General features: G+C 38.7%; 1 protein-coding gene across 1 annotated transcript; it reads left to right on the top strand.

The window, feature by feature from the left end:
• Positions 1-3767: 3767 nt before the first annotated feature.
• Positions 3768-19935, top strand: LOC146385035 (A-type potassium channel modulatory protein KCNIP2-like). The gene is made up of 9 exons (XM_084930563.1): positions 3768-4400; positions 13570-13668; positions 13840-13964; positions 14130-14199; positions 16605-16675; positions 17062-17169; positions 17271-17375; positions 18932-18994; positions 19079-19935. The coding sequence occupies exons 1-9, from the start codon at positions 4328-4330 to the stop codon at positions 19124-19126; spliced, it is 762 nt and encodes a 253-aa protein (XP_084786689.1). The 5' UTR covers positions 3768-4327; the 3' UTR covers positions 19127-19935.
• Positions 19936-20357: the final 422 nt, after the last annotated feature.

The following is a 20357-nucleotide window of genomic DNA, read 5'->3' as shown; positions in this document are numbered from 1 at the left end:
TTGAGGTCGTGCCTCGACCTCCCGGTCGGCTTCGAGCCGGCGTCCGAAGAATGCGGCTAAAACTTTTGCGAGATCTCGCAAAAGTTTTGCGAGATCCCGAGTTTGTTTTGCGAGAGCTCGCAAAAGTTTTGCGAGATCCCGAGTTAGTTTTGCGAGAGCTCGCAAAAGTTTTGCGAGATGGCCTGTCTCCCCAAAAGTAAAAGAAACTCATTTCAAGATAATTAATAATATATATCCTGTGTCTGAATTCTTAAAGAGGAGGTTTAAATTTGAGGTTAATCAATGTGCATTTTGTGATTCAGCCTGTGAAACATTACACCATTTGTTTTTCTCATGTCCTGCATCAGCTGCCTTTTGGTTAGAACTACACAGCTGGTTATCCCTCAAGATCAACGATATTCCCCAGTTTAATATTTCTGATATTATTTTCTATATGGCTAAACAACATCCATCCGTCTCTACTGTGATTAGCATTGTCATCCTGTTAGGTAAATACCATATACATTGTTGTAAATGGAGGAATAGAAAACCATCCTTTACATGGTTCATCAATGACTTTAAACATTATTTCATGTCACTTAAAAAACTGAAGTCAAGCAGATTTGCCACAATCTATGATGACATTTCCCATTTGCTACTGTTTTGATCATTACCTCTATTGTGTATCAACCTGTGCTCTTTGTTTTTTTTAAATTCTTCCCCGTTAATACTGTGGATTTTTTGTCTAGCCCCCTCCCCCCATATCCTTGCTGTTAGTTTTGTTGTATTGACTGTGTTCTTTTTTTTTATCCTCCACGAGAGTTCATTTGCACTATATTGTGTTATGTTGTTTGTGACTGTATTGTTTCATTTGTTAATAAAAAAAGAGAAGAAAAAAAAAAAAAGTTTTGCGAGATCCCGAGTTAGTTTTGCGAGATCTCGCAAAAGTCCGTCTTAATTTTTTTTTTTCTCCCATGTCCCCTGCGGGGCTCCGTAGTTTAATGAGTAAAGGAACCATTACAGTGGCATTTGCTTTGTCTCCAGTCCAATGTTAAGTTAACTGTGAAGTTTATACCTAACATTATCACAATTTCCAGTTTGGGACAAGTTGTTGCATGACACAAGGAAGGCTGTGACACGTTCTAGTATAAAGAAGCACAAAAGCACTGCTACCAAACCAAACACATTTCTTTTTTTGTAATATTTTGAAGAAAGACAGATGATTAGAAATTCCAAAAGAAGACAGTGGTGGTACACCACCCCCTGCTTCTCTGTCCTTTCTCAAACAACTGCTTAAAACCTTTAGGTGTCTGAGATGCAACAGCTGGGCCTTTGATACTTGCACTTACAAGTCATAGTAATCCTTAGGGAACTGTAAGGAGTAGGAATGCAGTAGTCAGATGTTTATTGTCAGCTAAAATAACACAAGTTAAAATACAATTAATTTCTTTTTAGAAACATAAATTATAAAAAAAACCCATGACCATTCCTTTTCTTTCTTCATTACTAGATATCAGTCATTTTTTAACAGTAAAAGCAAAAAAATGTCCTTTTTTTTGTAGCTGCAGGTGGCTACCTGTCACTCCCATCAACACAACAGCTATTGAAACAACTTTGCTCTTTTCAAATTCGCTTTTTCGTTTTTCTGCCTTTCTCATAAGTAAGTAAAATTTATTTATATAGCACATTTCACAGATAAAAATCACAAAGTGCTTTACAATAAGATCAGACATACAAGTTAAAATTAATTAAAAGCCCGTTTGTATAAAAATGTCTTCAGCTGCTGCTCATACACCTAATTAAAGCTGTGAGCAAGAAAAAACACAATGACAAGCCTCTTATGGACACGTATTATGTTAGTACAACCTGTTCCTGAGATAATGATGTGGTTTTGTATATACTGGGGCTGATGCTGCACTGTGGAAAGTGTGTGTATTTGCCCCTGTGAGTGCTATGGAAAGAGTGACATAATATTTAACCTGCTATACTACAGTCCCCTGATATTAATCTACATGAAACCCCCTGATACATTTGTCAGCATTATATACTGGGCACTATATTAACTCCCTGATATAATCTCTACAGCGTGTGTTCGTGTCTGCACTGACGATGGCTTAGACGGTCGGATTGATCCAAGCCCGGGTATTTTACTGTGACAACCCATTAACGCTGCAGTGTATTTATAATGTTTCATTTAGGCATATCGCCCTTCTCATCAAATATTCATCTGAGGGGAGATTGCCTACTTTGTCTTGGCTGAACTTCCCCCTCCCTCTGTCAACCCTTCATTTCTTTATTTGTGTGTTCTTGTATCTGCAGAAAACACAAGATCAACTCAGACTGAGTTGTGGAGATACATGTGAGCAGGCGCACAACTCCTTACGTCATGCGGCACCACTTTTTTCTCCTTTTCTCTGGAAGCTTGTACTTGTTGCCGGATTGTCCTGCATACTTTTACTGTATCTGCATGCATGTGTGTGTGTGTGTGCGTTGCTTGCCACCTGCAACATTGCTCTGCACTGTGCATAACTCCACGCATCAATCAGAGCTCATTATTGGTTATCTGTCGGCTCCACTTTCCAGCCTGCAGAGGTGCTAAATGTCTCTGTAAACCCCTGTGGGAGATAAACACCATCAATACTGCGAGATTTAACAGTCCCCAGGCGCATAATATATTCAAATACCTCTCCACTGTGTTACCTCCGTCTTCTCCTATTTCTCTTTCATGTCTGTGTTCCTTCTGTTGCTTCAGCCTCCTCTTCAGATGCGCCACTATCCCTCTGTTTGATATTTTTTGCTTCACCAGACCTCTCTTTGTGTCCTACCTTTGCCTTGCTCTTTCCTCTTTTTGCAGCAGCTGATAGATATTTTCTCCCCTCCCCATCAGTCTTCTGACTGGGGACACAATAATCCCTCTCTCGCTGGCTGGTCTTTAAAGAAGCTCCACCACACCATTTATCCCCAACAAGGATTATTTCAGCTTTTCCTGGAAAAGGTATTCTCGCTTACATCACTCTGTGTATGAGAGAATTAGATTCAAAGGCAAAAGTCCATTTGCTAATCATGAAAAGTGCTGCTTTTCATGTGGAAACGACTATAAAGCTGTAAAGCTTCCATTCTAGTTTTATTATGAGCCCAAAAACTTCGAGTTATGTGGCACCGGGTCTTGAGTATTTTTTATTTTTAGGCTGAAGAAGAGAAAATTCTGAAAACAAGAGATTTGCAAAAAAAGTCCTTAGATGTTACTATTATCAGGTAAAGAGTTTCAATTTGCCCAATATTCTGGTTTACTTTGGTTCTGTTTAGTGCAAGTTCTTCTACGCTGGTGAGATGGGGAACCGTAAAAATATTATACCCGCTGAAAATCAGTACATTTGTCTACTTGTTTTGAGTCTAATATTTTTTGATAAACCTCAAAATTGAAATTTGCCATGTGGGGAACTGAGAAAAGTTTGGTTTGAGAAACACTAGTTGCTGCATGTAATTCCAGTTGTATGTGCATTCTGCTCAAATAGGCTTTAGTACTGTTTGTATAGGTGGCCAGAGGTTCATCCACCTCTTGGTTCCACCTCTGATATTCAGCTCAAAGCACAGCTGTAAAAGCTACACCCTCACAGAGATGCAACTTTATGAAAGAGTGCCTCTACAGTCTGCAAAAAGCAGCTATAGCATGGTGTCTCCATGGTGCGCATTCATGGAGATAATATTCAAATATTTTTTCTACCTTGAAAAAATACGAGTGAGTCATTCTTTTACTCTGCTGAGCCAACCCAAGGACGTGAAGCTGACAGGATATTGATCCGCAAGTATTAGGATGCCGAGCGGCTCAAGTCCAAGGTGAGACCATCCATCAGAGAGCCAGGCATAGATTAGTAGGTACACACTCCCACATCCCTCTGCTGTGCCACTCCCTCTTTTGCTTCATCACTCCTCCCAGCTTTGATGGTTTTCCTCTCTCTCTCTTTTTCTCTCTGTTCGCGTCTTTGCAAGGACACCTGTACACGCTCCAGCTGGCAGGCGGACTTTGGATGTTTGGCAGAAAATTAAAGTCAGCAGTACATTTGAACCTCAGATCCACTGAAGTCCCTCAAACTGTGGACGCTGCGCTGTTGATAAGCGCGAAGAAGCGAGAGGGTTGTAGTTGGGAGTGCAGGGAGCAGACAGACGAGCTTTGCGCGGACTTTTGCGTCTCCGTCGTTCATTTATTTGCAGCCCACACTGACTGATGCTCATAGAAAAGTGACATGCAATCGGGAGTGAATGCGCTGAAGTCGTAGATAAACTGCGGCTCGCACAGATCCTGCAGGTTCAGCTTGGTGATCCGAAAAGAACTGAGAGGGAGGGAAGCATGAAATCCACGAGTCAGGATCAGAGTTTGTCAGACTCCAGAGAGCTGGACAGATCTTACGACCCACTCACAGGTAGGCGTGTCGTCATGTCACTCTTGCCTTTCTTTGTTTTTAATAGTATTTTTAATGATTTGGCGCTGTTTGCTGGCCTGGCTCAAATCTCCACTAAGAAGTGCGCCTTCACTGCGGCGATGAAAGTTTTGGTTTGACGGAAGACTTCGGCTCATTGATATTCGACTGTGGGACTTTTAACAAACCACAATCAAACAATTAGTGAGTGTCTGTGCACGTGAACTCCCTGCTCTACAGCTCCCCCAAACAGCAGCATGATCTGATTAATTATTCAGAGTCTGATCTCACAGGTATTTTCCTTTGAAATGAACTTTACACCATCTCCCAACTTTTTAATAATAAGAATGTGAACTAATAGATCTAAAAATGTCAGGTCGCCATCATATGTTGATTATTTTTTAGTTGGAACTATACTACTACTACTACTAATAATAATAATAATAAGATAAATAATGTTCCATATGAATGGCTCAGCAAGAAGAAAATGTGTTACAATGTAAGTAATAAATGGAGTTAACGTAAAGAAGTTAGTGTTTGATTTACAACTAATTGACTGTATGTGAAATAAAAGATGGGTAAATAATAGCAATAGTGGTATTATTTGAGCCATTAGCTATAAATTTAACTGAAAGCAGTCCCCTCTGTGGCCCCGTGCTACTGATCAATTATTAATTTAACTAATGGACAGAAAATTAATCAGAAATTATTATTAATCACTGTAGAAATTTGGCAACAGCCACATGCCTACCTTTAGGTTTTCAGCTGTGTTTCTTTTCTTCTTGTTTTCAGTTTTCTAAACAAGCAGTCAGAAGACATCACCATCATGCCGGTCTGCTTTTATCTGGGCACTTTCCCCACCTTACTATTAAATAATTGACATAATGGTTCAATGACTTTGTTCCTCAAACATCAGTGCCATTAATTGGTTACAGCATAGCAACACGATTCTTCTCAGATTAGCTGAAGGAGTGAAAAATGAACAAACACATTAATTTGAAAAGAAAAAAGAAAAAAAGATTTGTTTATATGAACAAAGTAACGCTAATGAGTAGTTAGGATGATAAAAATCTCAATGTGGATTTAGTGTAGTTTAGATAATCACACTGGTCGTAGGCCTTGAAGGTGAAAAGCAAGAGAACAGAAAAATATTGCAAAACAGGCTCTCGTCACCTAAAATTACATATAGCAGTGTGAGTGTTCGTAGCCTAATTAGATCAGTGAGGTTCTTCTCTCTTTCAGACATTTCACTGGTTTATTTTTCTCACGAGTGCTTGCAAACACAATCCTCTTTAGAGATCACACGCGCAGGTCTCTCTTTGCTTTGGCAGGCTGGTCTGTCATTTTTATGACAGCTTCCCTAAATAGTCCTTTCCTTTAAAAATAACCACATAAATGTGTAAAAATAACCCCTTTAATATGGTGCACATAGCAGCACCATTTAGTTTTTTATATGATGTTTCAAAGTACTGTATGAGCTAGATGTTATACAGATGACAGTTTATTTCATAGCTGATAGTTGCTGTCTCAATAGCAGGTGTGATATCCACTCAGCAGCAGGTTAAACAAACAGTGAACAGGTGCATGAGGTTTTAAGAGGTGTTTAGAAGACACAAACAAAGTGTTTTATTAAACAGTGAAGCAGAGCCCGAAGCCTCTACCTTTCATCTCCATGGTTTTTGTCTAACAGCAACATATGCCTATGGAAAATTATATTAAAGTGTATTTGAAATATTCATCAGATAAAATTCACACTGAACACTACATGGTCTTTATGTCCAACCGTTCTTCTGTAAAGCTGCTGAAATCCTCATGTTGTTTACTTCTTGGTTCATGCATTATAGATGCACATTCCTTTGTGCACTACACTTATTACAGTAGTACAGGCTGCCTGCTTCTGTGGGACAGTTAAACCATGATGTCACAGAAAAACACCGTTAAAAAGGCATTGGTTGATGGTTTGGGAAATCTGCTTAGATTGCATATGAAATTCTTGGAAGCAGCTTGCTATGATGGGCTTGCGACTTGTCCTCTGTGCACCCGATCTCTCATCCAAAGTCAGCTGAAATAGGCTCCAGTGCCCCCATGACCCTGGATTGAATAAGCTGTTAAGAAAATGGATGGATTTATCAGAATTCAGTTCAAAAAGTGGACCCAAATGCAGACCAGGACTCAAAGTAATGAAACAAAAGATGAGCTTTATTCAAAGGCTCAAACACAAACACAGACACCACAAACCTGGAAAAACCATGAGAAGGCAAAAAGGTGGCACGATGCACAATTCAACAAAAGCTGCTAGAAAGACTGGGATATTCATACAGACTCATCCCATACAGAAGGAAACCAAAGGTTCAAAATATGACCAAGAATCAGGATCACTGTGGAATTTAAAGAAATCAAGGCAGAAATCATGCACTACATAAATACCAAACAGTAACTGGAACTAAAATACAAAGCTAATCCTAAAGATTGTAATAAATATAGAATAGAAGGAACACAAGGAAGTAAACTCACCTAGAAGATCATGAAATAAAGAGAACTCGAGACTTCACTAGATTAGAAACAAATCCGCTCTGTGACTGATGGATGGATGGATGGACTTGGTACCTCAACATAAAAACTGTGAACATTTAGCCCTTTGTCCAAAGTTAAGATAATCAGTGTTAAAGCTCACTGATGAACACATAATGTGCTTGATTAATACATTCAAACCCAAAAGGCCAGGAGCAGTTTTCACAACTTTCTACATGTTTATTAATTAAATTCGTAGGTTTTGGTAGGAAGATGTCATGTTTCAATCTTAACCTTAGTCATAATTTGGGACTAATATTTTCGTGAGTGTTGTAATTATAGACTGGCTATAAAGATGTACCGAAATATGAAACATTCATAGTATGTCCACCATGTAATCATATCCAATTTTATAGCCTCAAAGAACTAATTTTAATAAACTCCTCAGGCTACACTATCATGATAAAAAATATCTGAAATGACAGAAATAAACCTTGGGAAACATTTGTCTGAGCTGCACTTTAATGTTTTAGTTTTACCCACATCCCATCCACTAACATGGAGCTGATGGGGTTTCTGACCTACACTGTAGTCAGCCACCAAGGAGTGATTGAAAGGTTTATCTTCACTAAAAGATGAAAACAGCTTCTTGGTCTGAAAAGTATAGGCATTATAAAAAGGCCCTAAACCTGCATTATTTGGCCAGAAGCGGCTGAGTCCTTTGGTTGAACACTGATGTTTTCTTATATAAAAGTTTATGGGAAAATTACCCTTTGGCTCCCTTATACCGTGACCTCAGTGACTGTTTTACTGATGGGTTTATGGATTCAGTCACCAGCTTCAGTCTTATTGAATACAGCATAATATTTATTTTTAAAATTATGATCCTCACTACAAAACACAAAAGCGGAAAAAAGGCTGTTTATGTCTTTTATATACAGCTTATGGTCGTGCGACAGAATAATTTCCTCGAGTGAACAAACATGCTTGTGATATGTATGTTTGTGTGCTTGAATGAGAAAAGTGGCATCATTTTCCGACATTGTTTTATACAATACTCAAGGATCAAAATATCACCTGAAGCCATCTATAATATACAACACTTACACATTTCATTTCAAAATAAAAGCCTCTCATGAGATAAAACTATTGATATGATCACTGCAGAGCTCATGCTGTCAGCCCCGAGTGAGCAAACCTAAGTATGTTTGCGTGTGTCAGTGCTTTTTCATGAAATGGACATCTATAATCTGAACTGTGTCCTTCTGGGGGATTATTGTAAGTATAGGAGCTGTTGCCCCTGGCAACATTAGCTTACAAATGTTCATTTAGTGCATAGGCTGTCATGGCCTCCTAAAGTCAGCATGAAATGCTTACAGTTAAATGACACACAGTTGTTGGTTTAACTCACCTTTTGCCAATTATTATTATTTTTACTTTAGAGATTAATTAAGCTTTTATAATGAACTGTAAAAGATTTTTAAGAATCGGTGAAAGATATACTGATGCTTAGGTCATAGGTTGTGTATTGTCTCTCAGGGTTTGTCCTTCCCCCCCCCCATGAAATAATAATATAAAATACATTTATTATAAGTAAAATCATCAGAATCTCCTTTTGAAGATTTAAGTCTTTCACTTCATGATTAAATTGAACTCCAAAGTCAATATTTTCAACCACTTCAGTGTTTTTTGTCATCTCCCTGATCCAGCTCATCAAAAGCCTAATCGTCAGGCCCATCAAAAGCTTTAAAATCTGCTCAAGGTTTCTGAGAAAGTTATCGACCTTTTATGAGTAAAACTTGCCGAGAAATATCTTCAGCTTGGCCTTCAGAAACTTTTAATTTAGTTCTTTCAGTGAATCTTACTTTTCCCCCTGTGTGCTTTTTGAAACAGTGGATGAAAGAGGCTTTAAATAGTTACAATGATGGCTCAAAGAGGCTGTAAATGTAGTTATACCAAAGGGTGAAAGAGGCTGTAAAGATAGTTATAACGATGGGAAAGCGAACATTGATCTACCCCAGAGGACTGCATTTATTCAAATTGATTTACACGATCAAAGTCACCCATGAGGGTCTCTTGAACTGACAAATAGCTGCTGGGTACTGTGAAATGTCAACATCGGCTGAAACAGCTGTTCAGTTTTGTTCATCCATAACTCCAGCTACTAACTGCAGATATACGGTGCTCATTTGCAACACGTATGGGACAGGTAAACAGTTGCTTAATAATTAATCAGGTATGCTTTGTTGCTTTTGCTCATCTTCCAACTGTGTGAACGAATCAAATCATTACACAATGTCCCGCTAATGTTTATGAACCTGTGAACTCACAAAAGCAGCATAAAGCGTGCTTCAGCTCATTTAGTAGCTGTTTTTTATGCAAGAACAACCTCCAGTGTTGTTTGTGTGTAAAACAGTCACATCAAACAGATTCCCTCAGATTGGTTTTTAATAACTTAGGAAGTATTCGTGGCCTGAAATGCCCTGAAAAAAGGAGCCTTTCTGTTCTTTTTACAGTTTATTTTTTTTATGCTTTTTTAAAAGTCATTTATAATTTTGCCACATTCAATCACAAATCTGAGGTGTTTTTCATGCAGCGCGAGTGTGTGTGTGTGTGTGCATTTGTGTGAAAGGCTGTATAAAGCTTTGTTTGTTTTTCCATGGTCATGCAGCTGCTGTATTTGATAGTTTGATTGATATATCCTCAGCATCCACTGTCACTGATGTTCATGATAAGTGCACTGAACAGTTACTGCCACCCTGGGAGCTACAGTAATTGCTTAAAGAAGACAAAAGCTTGCTTCTACAGGCAAAAAAGGAAAAGAGTTTCACTGTGCATTTTAATACTTTGGATGTATTACTGCAATTTACACCTTGCTTGTTTTGCATGTGCAAAGCGTCTTATAGTTCACATTTGCAGCATCCGCTAACAGCGACTGATGTTTGTGGGTTCATAGGTTTCTCTTTATTGTGAGTAAAAAGTTTACAGGTTAAACAGTTTTATTTGTTGTTCCATCATCATGATCATCATCATCATTTTTTAAACACCTGATTTTTTAATTTCCTCTGCAGTTTCCAGTGTATGGATTAATAGGACTGTGTGTATGTCTGCAGTTCTTTTTGTGTCTGATCTCAAGCCATTCACTGCTGCTGCTGACTGCACACGTTTGTTCACCCTTTAGCTGACTTGGAGGCCTTTCACAATCTTAAACGCACCACTGCCCTCTGGTGGCAGAAAAAAACTTTTTCTCTGGCGACTACAGAACTACTTTAATTTTTAGACCTTTAATCATCCCGTTTTTATCATAACTTATAATAAATCTAAGCGCTTCCAAGAAATTTTTACAAATTTATTTAATGTTACATTTAACCAGGAATATTTAAAAAAAAGAAAAGAAAAAAAGTTGAATCTAAATGTCTGTTTTCATGGTATCACAGCCTTACCACTATGTTAGTAACCTAGTTAACTAGTAGAGGACGCTTTCCTTCATTAGCGTCACTTTCTTCTGCTTCAGTTATTTCTAAGATTGTTTTCTTTCTTTATGTTTCTGTCTACTTCTTTCTTATTTCACCGTCTTTGCAGGATTTCATAGCTTTTTTAATATATTTGTTTTACATAGTATATTTGCATATTTTAAATGTATTAATGGTTTTATTTGATTTTGTTTTATTTTGTCTTGATGTTTATAAGTCTGTAAAACTTTACATGTGATATTGTATTACACAAAATAGACTTGGTTTGTCTGAGAAAACTCTAAGACAAAAGTTAAAGTTCAGAAAGTCGTTGCTGGAAAAAAAGATAAGAGAAGAAAGCAGAAAAAAGCAGCAAGCAGAGCAAAGGAAGTAAATGTCAGAATAGATTTCTCCATCCCCTCCTATCCACTTTCTGCTTGTCCTTGGCTTATTTGGGGTTAATATAATATTTCTGTGTCTGGCTTTGGAAAAGAGAGAGGCTAAAAATCTACTAAACAAGCTTAACACAATCAAGAACCTTTAACAATTCAATTCAGTTGTATTTATATAACACCAAATCACAGCATTAGTAATTAACCAATTAACTTTATATTGCAAAGTCATATCGCTACAAGATTATAGAGTTTATAGAAGTTGCTAACAGTGGATTTGTTTAGCAAGAAGATGTCTTCAGCAGATCCGGTCTCGAGGGCGTGTGGTGCAAAAGCAGCTAGGGAAGAGGAGCATGGCACAGTGAAAAACAGACATGAAAACAATAAATGCAGGTTCAATAAGAGAGAGAAGGGGCAAAGTGAACAACAAATAAACTAGAGTAGAGAGAAGAAACAAAGTTAATGATGTGCAAAAGTGCCATATAAATGCATTAGAAGTAAGAAGAGGGGAACTGAGAGGTTCTCAGTGCATTATGGCCGGTCCCTAAACTGCCTGGGCCTTTAGCAAGATGACTAAGGGATGGTTCAGAGTCAGTTAGTCATACAAGTTTGAATTCTGTCAGATGAATAATTGAACGCAAACATGCAACTTAATTAATAATTGAGAAGTCCTGATATGTTTTCTTCTTCTTCTTCTGGCTGCTCCCTTTAGAGGTTGCCACAGCAGATCATCTACCTTCATCTGACCTTCCCTAGTTTCCTTTTCCATCACTACATCCATGAATCTTCTCTGCAGTCCTCCTCATTTCCTCCGCCCTGGAAGCTCTGCCTTCATTGTTCTTTGTCCAGTTTTTCCACTATATCTCTTCTGCAGATGTCCAAACCATCTCAGCCTCGTCTCCCTAACTTTGTCTCCATATCGCTCGACCTGATCTTTCCTTCTGATACATTAATTTCTAATCATGTCCATTTCCGTCACACCCAAAGAAAACCTTAGCATCTGAAGTTCTGCCAGCTGTGTTATTGTTAGTGTTACTGTCTCCACACACATCATAGCAGGTCTTGTAAAGTTTCCCTTCACTCTTGCTGCTACCGTTCTGTTAAAAATCCCCCCGACACCCATCTCTACCCACTCCACCCTGCCTACACTCTCTTCCTCACCTCAATTGTGTGCTGTCTGTTGATTTTCAATGGTTTATTTAAGTTCATCCACATTCCTCTGCTCTCCAGCGCATACTTCCACATCTCAAGTCTCTTTTCAACCTGCTCTCTACTCTCACTACAGATCCCAATGCCATCTTCGAACAGAGACTCCTGCCTGACCTCATCTGTTTGCCTGTCCATCACCATTACAAACAAGAGGGGGGCTCATAGCTGAACCCTGATATAATCCCAATCCTGTCATTCCTACTGTGACCCCACCACATGGAGTACCTCGTGCAGTAGCACAGTTCCTCTCTTAGCACCCTGTTGTGTGATTTCTGTAGTCCTGATATCTTTGACTGTTTAAAATAAATGGTAATTTAAACTGTAGTCCTTCAGTTAGTCATTTAGGTTTTAACGTTTTTTAAAACAAAGCAGATCAGTTGTAAATACTTTGCAGTTAATTCTGAATGTTTTTCTTAAAAAGGTTAAGTGACAAAGTTGTGTTGTTGTGTCATATGATGCCGTCTGGCCTTATTATTGCACCAGCTGCAATAATACAGACTTCATCCATGGTCCTCGTCACCTCTATCCGTTTTACTACAACTTCACCCGGCATTATTTTAGGTCAACCGGTACAGGAACATCACACTTTGGGTAAATGTGTCTAAATTAATGCTACAGCTTTTTAATGAGTTAGTCAAAAATATGGAGGTTTTAAAAGATAATGAAGAAGATAGCTTTATGAAACCATAAAGAATTTGGTTGTGCTCTGAATTTTCACCTAGCAGCACCATCACAATTTGAATTTGCCCAAGATTTCTTTTGGCTATTTTGTTTTAGTAACAATTAACAAAAGTTATCATTCTAACATGTTAAACTCAAACATTAAACATGCTAAACATTATGGCAGCATTGCCGTTCAGTTTTTAGGGTTGCGGTGGCTGCGGCTCAGGTGACAGGATGGGTTATCTACAGTTTGAAGGTTGGTGGTTTGATCCCGGTTGCTCCAGTCTGTACGCCAAAGTACCCTTGAGCAAGATACTGAACCCTGAGTTGTTCCTGATGCATCCATCAGTGTGTGAACAACATTAGATAGAAAGCACTTACACAAAGGAAAAAGGTGCTTGTATGAATCTGTGTATGAATGTTATGTTGCATAAAGCATTTTGAGTGCTCAGGTAGAAAAGTGCTATATTATTTAAATGCTTACCACACTGTCAGCAATGCTTGCAGCGCTGTGTTAGTATTACAGACTTATTTTAAACATTTCAAATGACAGATAATTCGTTGTTGTGTTTGCTGACTCCAAAAACCAGTTAATTTATATTTAAAGAGACCTTATAGTTAAATAAATAATTACACAAACATGGCTTCTTTTCACATCTAAAGAGAAATGAGATTAAATAATGTTAAAAATTTAGGAATCTGTCAGCTGATTTCTGTATCTTAGAGGAGCTCGGACTTGAGACTCGACTCTGCTGGGTCCTGTCCCAACAGATGTAATGGGTCACACAGATTCAAAGCCAGGTCAGCAAACTTATTTCTATGCAAGAAAAGTGATTCCAAGTATTTGAGTCTAGTTTGCCCAGTGTTTTATCCATTTAGCATGGCGCTGACTTTGTGGGCCACTGTGTCTGCCTCTAATCTCTGGTCTGATCTGGTTCTTTCCAGGTAATCCTCCATCCAAACCCAACAAAAAGACCTTAAAGCAGCGCTTCCTCAAACTGCTGCCCTGCTGTCGTTCTGGCTCCAGCTCTTCAGTTGATCAAAGCAAGTGTTAGGACACGCACTTTGTCACACCACATCAATTAAATTAAACACAAACAAAACATTGATTTTTACTCTTTTAGTCTCTTTGCCTTTTCCTCTCTAAAGTTTCCGTCATTTCAGGGACACTCAAAGAGAAACTGTTTCCTTTCTGTCTTCATTCCTCCGATACAGGGAGCATAGTTGAAGATGGTGAACTATCGACAGTGTGTTACAGACCTGAGGGCCTTGACCGTCTTGTACAGCAGACCAAATTCAGCAAAAAAGAGCTGCAGGTCCTCTACCGGGGATTCAAAAATGTCAGTCAACGTTTCCTGGAAATCATTGATCATTCCTCTTGCGATGAATGCGCAATACTTGAAAACCATCAATTATGATGCGGCTCTACTGTGCTATTTATGTGCATTGGAAAGTATGTGTGAAGGGTTTTTTTGGTCCAGATAATAATTTTATGATTTCCACAGGAGTGTCCGAGTGGTGTGGTGAATGAGGAGACTTTTAAAAGCATCTACTCCCAGTTCTTCCCTCAGGGAGGTCAGTCGCACTCACTTCCTTTTATCCCATGTTTTACATTTTATTCGTTTTTTTCTAAGGAGCTAGGTAGGAGGAAATGTTCTGTCTCATGTGTCTTCAATGTGTTCACTGAGGATTGAACTGGTTAGGTGTGTTCAATTCAAATATGTATTCAAATTATAATACTTTCAGCTTTGCTTTACTATGACAGTGACAAATAACATACACATTTGTGGTTATAAACACTTCTTTCATCTTTAAAAACAGGGTCAAATTATACACAATACTGGGCAAAAGTCTTGAACCACCTCTCATATTTTGCTTCCAAGGCACCAGACTATTAATGTTTTTTTGTTTTTTTAAGTGGTCAAGCTTTTGTCACGGTCTGCAATGGGAGACCGTGGGGATGAGGGGAGGGAGGACCCAAACGCAGGACTCTTGTGCGATGAATGTAGTGCGTTTATTTACAGTGATGTAAATATTACATAATAAATCCCCGTGCGCTCCCCTGACTCCCGTGCCATGTCTTCTTCCCAAAAACCGTGCTCGGTGTTCTCCGCTCCCATGTGTCCGCACAACCCATCCTCACTGCCCTCTCGTTTTCCACGCTCCTCCTGGGGGGAAATAACAGAGGCAGCCGTCAGGACATTTAACTACAGCACTACAACTTTAGTACACTCACTAAACTTGGCTCACTAGGAAAACTGACATGGAGTTTCACACAATGGAGTGCAATCACACTCTTAATTAAATAGCTCCGCCGACGAGGCTGATCAGCTGCAGGTGCGTGGCATGATCTTCAAGTGTGGCCAGCCACCTAGCAGGGCCACACCCACCAGGCCTGAAGGTGCCTGTCACCTGGCCTATCGGACCAGCCGCACCCACACACACCGGCCTCTACATACAAGCATGGAAGCACAGGAACAGCAGCACAGTGCAGCAAAAACACAAATAATGAGTCCACACTGCTCATGGACCCTGGGCCCCTCAGATCCAGGTCCCTGACAGTCTTCAGCAATAGTTCTCCAGGTTTTTTGAAGGTCTTTCAAAGCTTTTCTTTGGCCATTAGCTGCTTTTTCATTCCTTTTCAGTCCTGAGCATTTACAGAGGAAAGCTACTTAACATTGACCTATGAACAATTTTTTGTTAAAACCATGAAGAATGGCTGACTGGAAATGACTGGTTTAAAAAATCTACTGCACATGAACACTTTCTGAAAATCAAGCAAAGACCTGAAACAGGACCTGAGAGATGCATCTGGCCCTTCTGCTGATCGTTATACTGTTCAAAGCTTCATCAGAAATGGTCTCAGTGAAAGGGTGCATGTGAAGAAGCCATTCTTGAGGAAGTGATACAGGGAAAAAGGCTGATGTATGCCAAATTACACAAGAACTGGACTAAAATGTGAAAATTTGGGTTCAGAATGTAGTAAGTATGTACAGAAGAGGACAGGAGAGAGGTACAACAGTGACTGTCTAAAGCTCTCTGTAAAACACTGGAGGCTCTGTCATAGTTTGGAGCTGCATTTCAGTCAGTGTTATTGAGGATCTTGTCAAAATTTATGGAATTATGAATTATTTTGATCCATCATCTGGAAAGCATCTGCTTGGCAACGACTTCATTCTTCACAATGACAATGATCCCAAACACACCGCCAGTGCTGTGAAAGCTTACCTGAATAGAAAAACAGACAATGGAACACAATCAGTCATTGATTAACCTCCCCAGAGCACGGACCACGGCATTGCTGAAGCAGTGTGGGATCGTCATGACAGAGAACAGAACAAAAGTCAGCCAACATCCACAGAAGAGCTTTGAAAGGCTTTCAAAAAGCCTGGGGAACTATTTCTGAAGACTACCTAATGCAATTACAGGAAAGCTTGCCTGGGAGAGTTCAGGCTGTGTTGAAGGTCATACCAAATACTGACTTTCCGTTAGAATTGCACAAACTCTGTCTTTGTCTCATACACTGTACTTCCAGGTATGTTTGCACATGGTTTTAAAAACTTGCTACATCTATTTCCCATTTTCCTAGCCAAATATATATGATGGGTGGCTCAAGACTTTTGCACAGTGCTTGTATACTTGTTAATTGTGTTTATCTGGGTTTAACTGAATCTGCAGTCATATATTAAATCATTTAAAAGCAGACTTTTTGTGTAACTGTGCTTGATATAATTTGTGCATAGATAAAATGTGTTTGCATGTTTCTGCATGTTTACAAAGTGCGATAAACAACCCACAACTGAGCAGCACAATTCAAAACACTATTACCTCTTAACTGATGCACATTTGATTACCTGTCCACATCTTTAATGTCTCTAATATTTTTCTGTTTCTGTCAGTTTAGGCTGTCATTACACAAAATCATTGATGTGACTGCTGCACAGTTACAGTAACTTGCTTTCTTATATTCTCTTTTGCAGATTCAAGTATGTATGCGCATTTCTTGTTTGAAGCCTTTGACGCACAGAACAATGGCTCGGTCAACTTTGAGGTGAGATACACACCTCAAAGCCTCCTTTCATTCCCTGCAGCTCACAGAGATGTTTTCCCTTTTCCTTTTTCATCTTCTTTACTGTCCTTTTCTTTATCTATGCTGTGTAGTTTGATTATACTTTTTCTTAGAGTTTGGAAGAAACCAACATAAAGCTTTGTTCTTGGTGCACATCTTGTATAAATCTCATTACTTTTTAAAATGATTTCACTCTGTTGGTGAAACTCTGTGGGTGTCAGTAACACAGGGTTGGAACTGAAAAAACATAAAACATAGTATCAATGCAGCAAATACTGCAAAGTTTTGTCTGTGCCTTTTTCGTCTTTATTGTGGTCTTCACTTTTTATTCTCTCTCACTCAGTGCCTGTTTTCTTTCCCTGCTGTAGGACTTTGTTATAAGTCTGTCCATCATCCTGAGAGGCTCCATCACTGATAAACTCAACTGGGCCTTTAATCTGTATGATATCAACAAGGACGGCTGCATTACCAGAGAGGTAAACCAACCAATCACTGCCTGTTTTTTTTTTTCTTCTTTTTATTACATTGGCAGCTCATGTCTTTTTCATATTTATTTTCCTTCTGTCTGTTCTTCCAGGAGATGACAGAAATAATGCACTCCATCTATGACATGATGGGGAAGTATACATTCCCCCACATGAAAGATAGTGCCCCGAAAGAGCATGTTGACAGCTTCTTTCAGGTAAAAACTCACAAATAATCAGATCACACATCACACATCTCCAACACTGAACTCAAAGTGAGTCAGAATGTACTGAAAGTGATGGGTAAAACATTTACTTTATCTACTGTGTCACTGTTGTGCCCATTAGTGTAAATGTGGAGCTGTGGGCTAAACAGCCAGCTTCGTCAGAGAGTGGATATCTACGAATTTGAATATTTTGCTTTTGCTCTGCTTTATACACACAAAAATAACCCAACTTAAAGACATGTTTTATTTCTAAATTGGGCTTTTAAATGATGAATAATCGTCCAAAAGGCAAAAAATTTAAGCTAAACAGTATAGCTCAGAAAACAGATCCCTATGGAACAACACATCTCGAGGCAGCCGTTTCTGGGTTTAAACCGATGATAGTAACAGAAAAAACTTTTGTCTATGAGGCAGCATTTACCCAGTCTAATGCTGATCCGGACACACCCACTGCCTGATGAGACTTATTTAATAAGATTGTGTGATCCACATTTTCAAAAGCTTAACTCAGATCTAATAAAACCAGAACTATTTTCAATAGATTGCTGTATATCTTACCAAGTTACAGCCCGCTCTCGATTACTGCGAAGACTATTGCATGGTGTCACCTGCCTGCATGTGAGTGAAGGCAGGTGAAGGCGTATCTTCATGCCTGTGCACAACATAAATAAGCAGGAATCCACCTTTCCAGCAATTTGGTAGTGGTGATTAAACTAGAACATGTTCCATGGACTTCCACTGAAAATGGGTGGTTGGCAGTGCCAGAAAGCTGCAAAAAAACCAACAAAAAAACCCTGACGTCAATGATTATGGGAGGACCTACTGAAAGGAATTCAGTGATGATCCATAGTGGCAGCCCAGTCCTAATTTACTTCCCCTGGAAATTTCCCCAGCTTCCATTACTGTTTCTGAGTCCCTTTGAAATGTGGACTGGTTTTTCAAAGGCAATGAGGTAGAATGGACTTCACACCAACTGAGAAAGCCTGAGCTATGATGTTTGGGCTACTTAAGGTACCCCCTAGAGTTACTATAGAACATAGTTTTTTTTAGGCCAATCCCTGTTTTTTGTGTCATCTGGTAAAAGGATTTTTGTCCTGCAAGATTGGAGCATTTCCAGAAATGTCTAGTTGGCTCACAAACACAAATGTAAACAATGCAGGTTTTAAAGGATTTTATAAATATGTGAAAGAACTTTTAGCACCTGGTAAAACTAAACTTGGAGAATGAAGTCAATACATTTTAAACTTTCATAGTTAATGTTCCTATTTGTGTTTGCCATATTGCTATATTTATTCGGTTAAATATAGGGTCATGATAGACCGTAACGGGGTTGGCTGTTATTAATTATGTCACAGAACTTTCCATTATTTTTTTCAGCACAAATGGGTCAGAGCCTGTAAAAACTGTGAAAAGTTGTAAGAGAGGTAGATTTTATAATTACAAATGTCACATTTGCCCATCCCTTCATTTATGACTGGGGTCATGAATGAAGTCATTTAGTTACTTAAAAGTTAAATCATCATTTGTAACTTGTTGCATTTTTCCAGAAAATGGACAAGAACAATGATGGAGTGGTCACCATGGATGAGTTCTTGGAGACGTGTCAGAAGGTTAATAATAATATCTGTTTCAAACAGCAGTGCAGCTACACATCCACAGCTGCTGAAAATACAGAATTCTTTTTTCTTTTTCAGGATGGGAACATCATGCAGTCCATGCACATGTTTGATAATGTGATCTAAGCATTGGTGGACATAGACAGAAAACAGATTTCCCACCTGTTTGGAGCTCTCGGCTCAAATGCAGCTCATCGCCAGCGTGGATGAATTTTCTGAGCTTCGACAGCGGTCCAAGGTTCAAATAGCAGTGACCTAAAGATACCGACCCCAAACACACATTTTCTAAAATACTTTTAATGAATAGACTGAATAGAATGAGTCAAGTGTTGATGCAAAATTACTTGACTTGTGGGAAATGTGAGATTTTATTTTTTATACTACACATACGAATGAAAGCGTTAAAGGTACGCCATGTTGCAGTCTGACGAAAACAAGAAGTGCTAATGAACAGTTTTCTCAAGAAAGCAGCAGATATGCACAACAAGCAGCTGCGATTTTAAAATTTGATGACATTCTTTCTAAATTATGACTATTACAATATTTCTCTATTGCATGTGTTTACACACTAAAGTGAGACAGAGGCACCGGATATACAGACGTGGAACAAATGGAATAACTCTTAAATGTTGTAAAGTATCACACTCTCTCTAATCACTCTTGTGCTATAACAGAGGATAGCTTTAAGTTTGAAATCAAAGCAATAATCTTACATATTATCAGTTCTTATCTGTTCTCTGTGTTCTTATGGAGCTCACCACTCACATTTACTATAATTGTGCATATTGTGTGCATGATGTATCTGTTTTCATTGACTAATTTAATGAAAGTGTTAATATATTTTCTATATGGGCATAGTAACGATGGTGAGGAGGAAACTAAAAATCACACAGTTGCTATGCAAAAGCAAAAATCATTAAACTACTGAAATATGATTGATGGGTCTGGCTCGGATTACTTGTTTTTTTTAAAAAAAAAAAAGTGCTGAAACAGTGCTTAAGAGGGTGTCACCTGTCCAGATTATGATGTGCATTACATTCATGCAGCAGAATGTAATGAAAGCCGAGCTTTTAAGAAGTTCCTGGCACGACTTCATCTGCAAACAAGGTGCAAGGAGCAAGTTCAGCAACACTTCATTTATATTTTATTGGTAATGTGTTTCAACTTGTTGATGTTTTTCAGGGTGATCATAAAAACATATGACAAACAATACGTCCTCTCCACCGATGTTGCAGTCGTCTCTTACTTGAACACCTTCAGCACTAATTTGGCTCCGAGAGGATCTTTAAAGCTTCAACAGCAGGAAATGTTTCTTTTAGCTCATAAATTGGAAACACAATTAAATTACTTTTTTGTA

The sequence above is a fragment of the Perissodus microlepis genome, chromosome 6 (genome assembly GCF_051167445.1).
Source record: "Perissodus microlepis isolate ML-2025 ecotype Zambia chromosome 6, ASM5116744v1, whole genome shotgun sequence".
NCBI classification, from domain to species: Eukaryota; Metazoa; Chordata; class Actinopteri; order Cichliformes; family Cichlidae; genus Perissodus; species Perissodus microlepis.
This window is presented reverse-complemented; position numbering and strand designations above follow the sequence as displayed.

Bases quoted from the DNA above. Each gene is read 5' to 3' on its own strand.
- LOC146385035 (XM_084930563.1), top strand. From the start codon at position 4,328: ATGAAATCCACGAGTCAGGATCAGAGTTTGTCAGACTCCAGAGAGCTG. The intron at 13,965-14,129 runs GTCAGTCAACGT...TGATTTCCACAG, and splicing joins TCTACCGGGGATTCAAAAAT to GAGTGTCCGAGTGGTGTGGT. The intron at 16,676-17,061 runs GTGAGATACACA...TCCCTGCTGTAG, and splicing joins ATGGCTCGGTCAACTTTGAG to GACTTTGTTATAAGTCTGTC.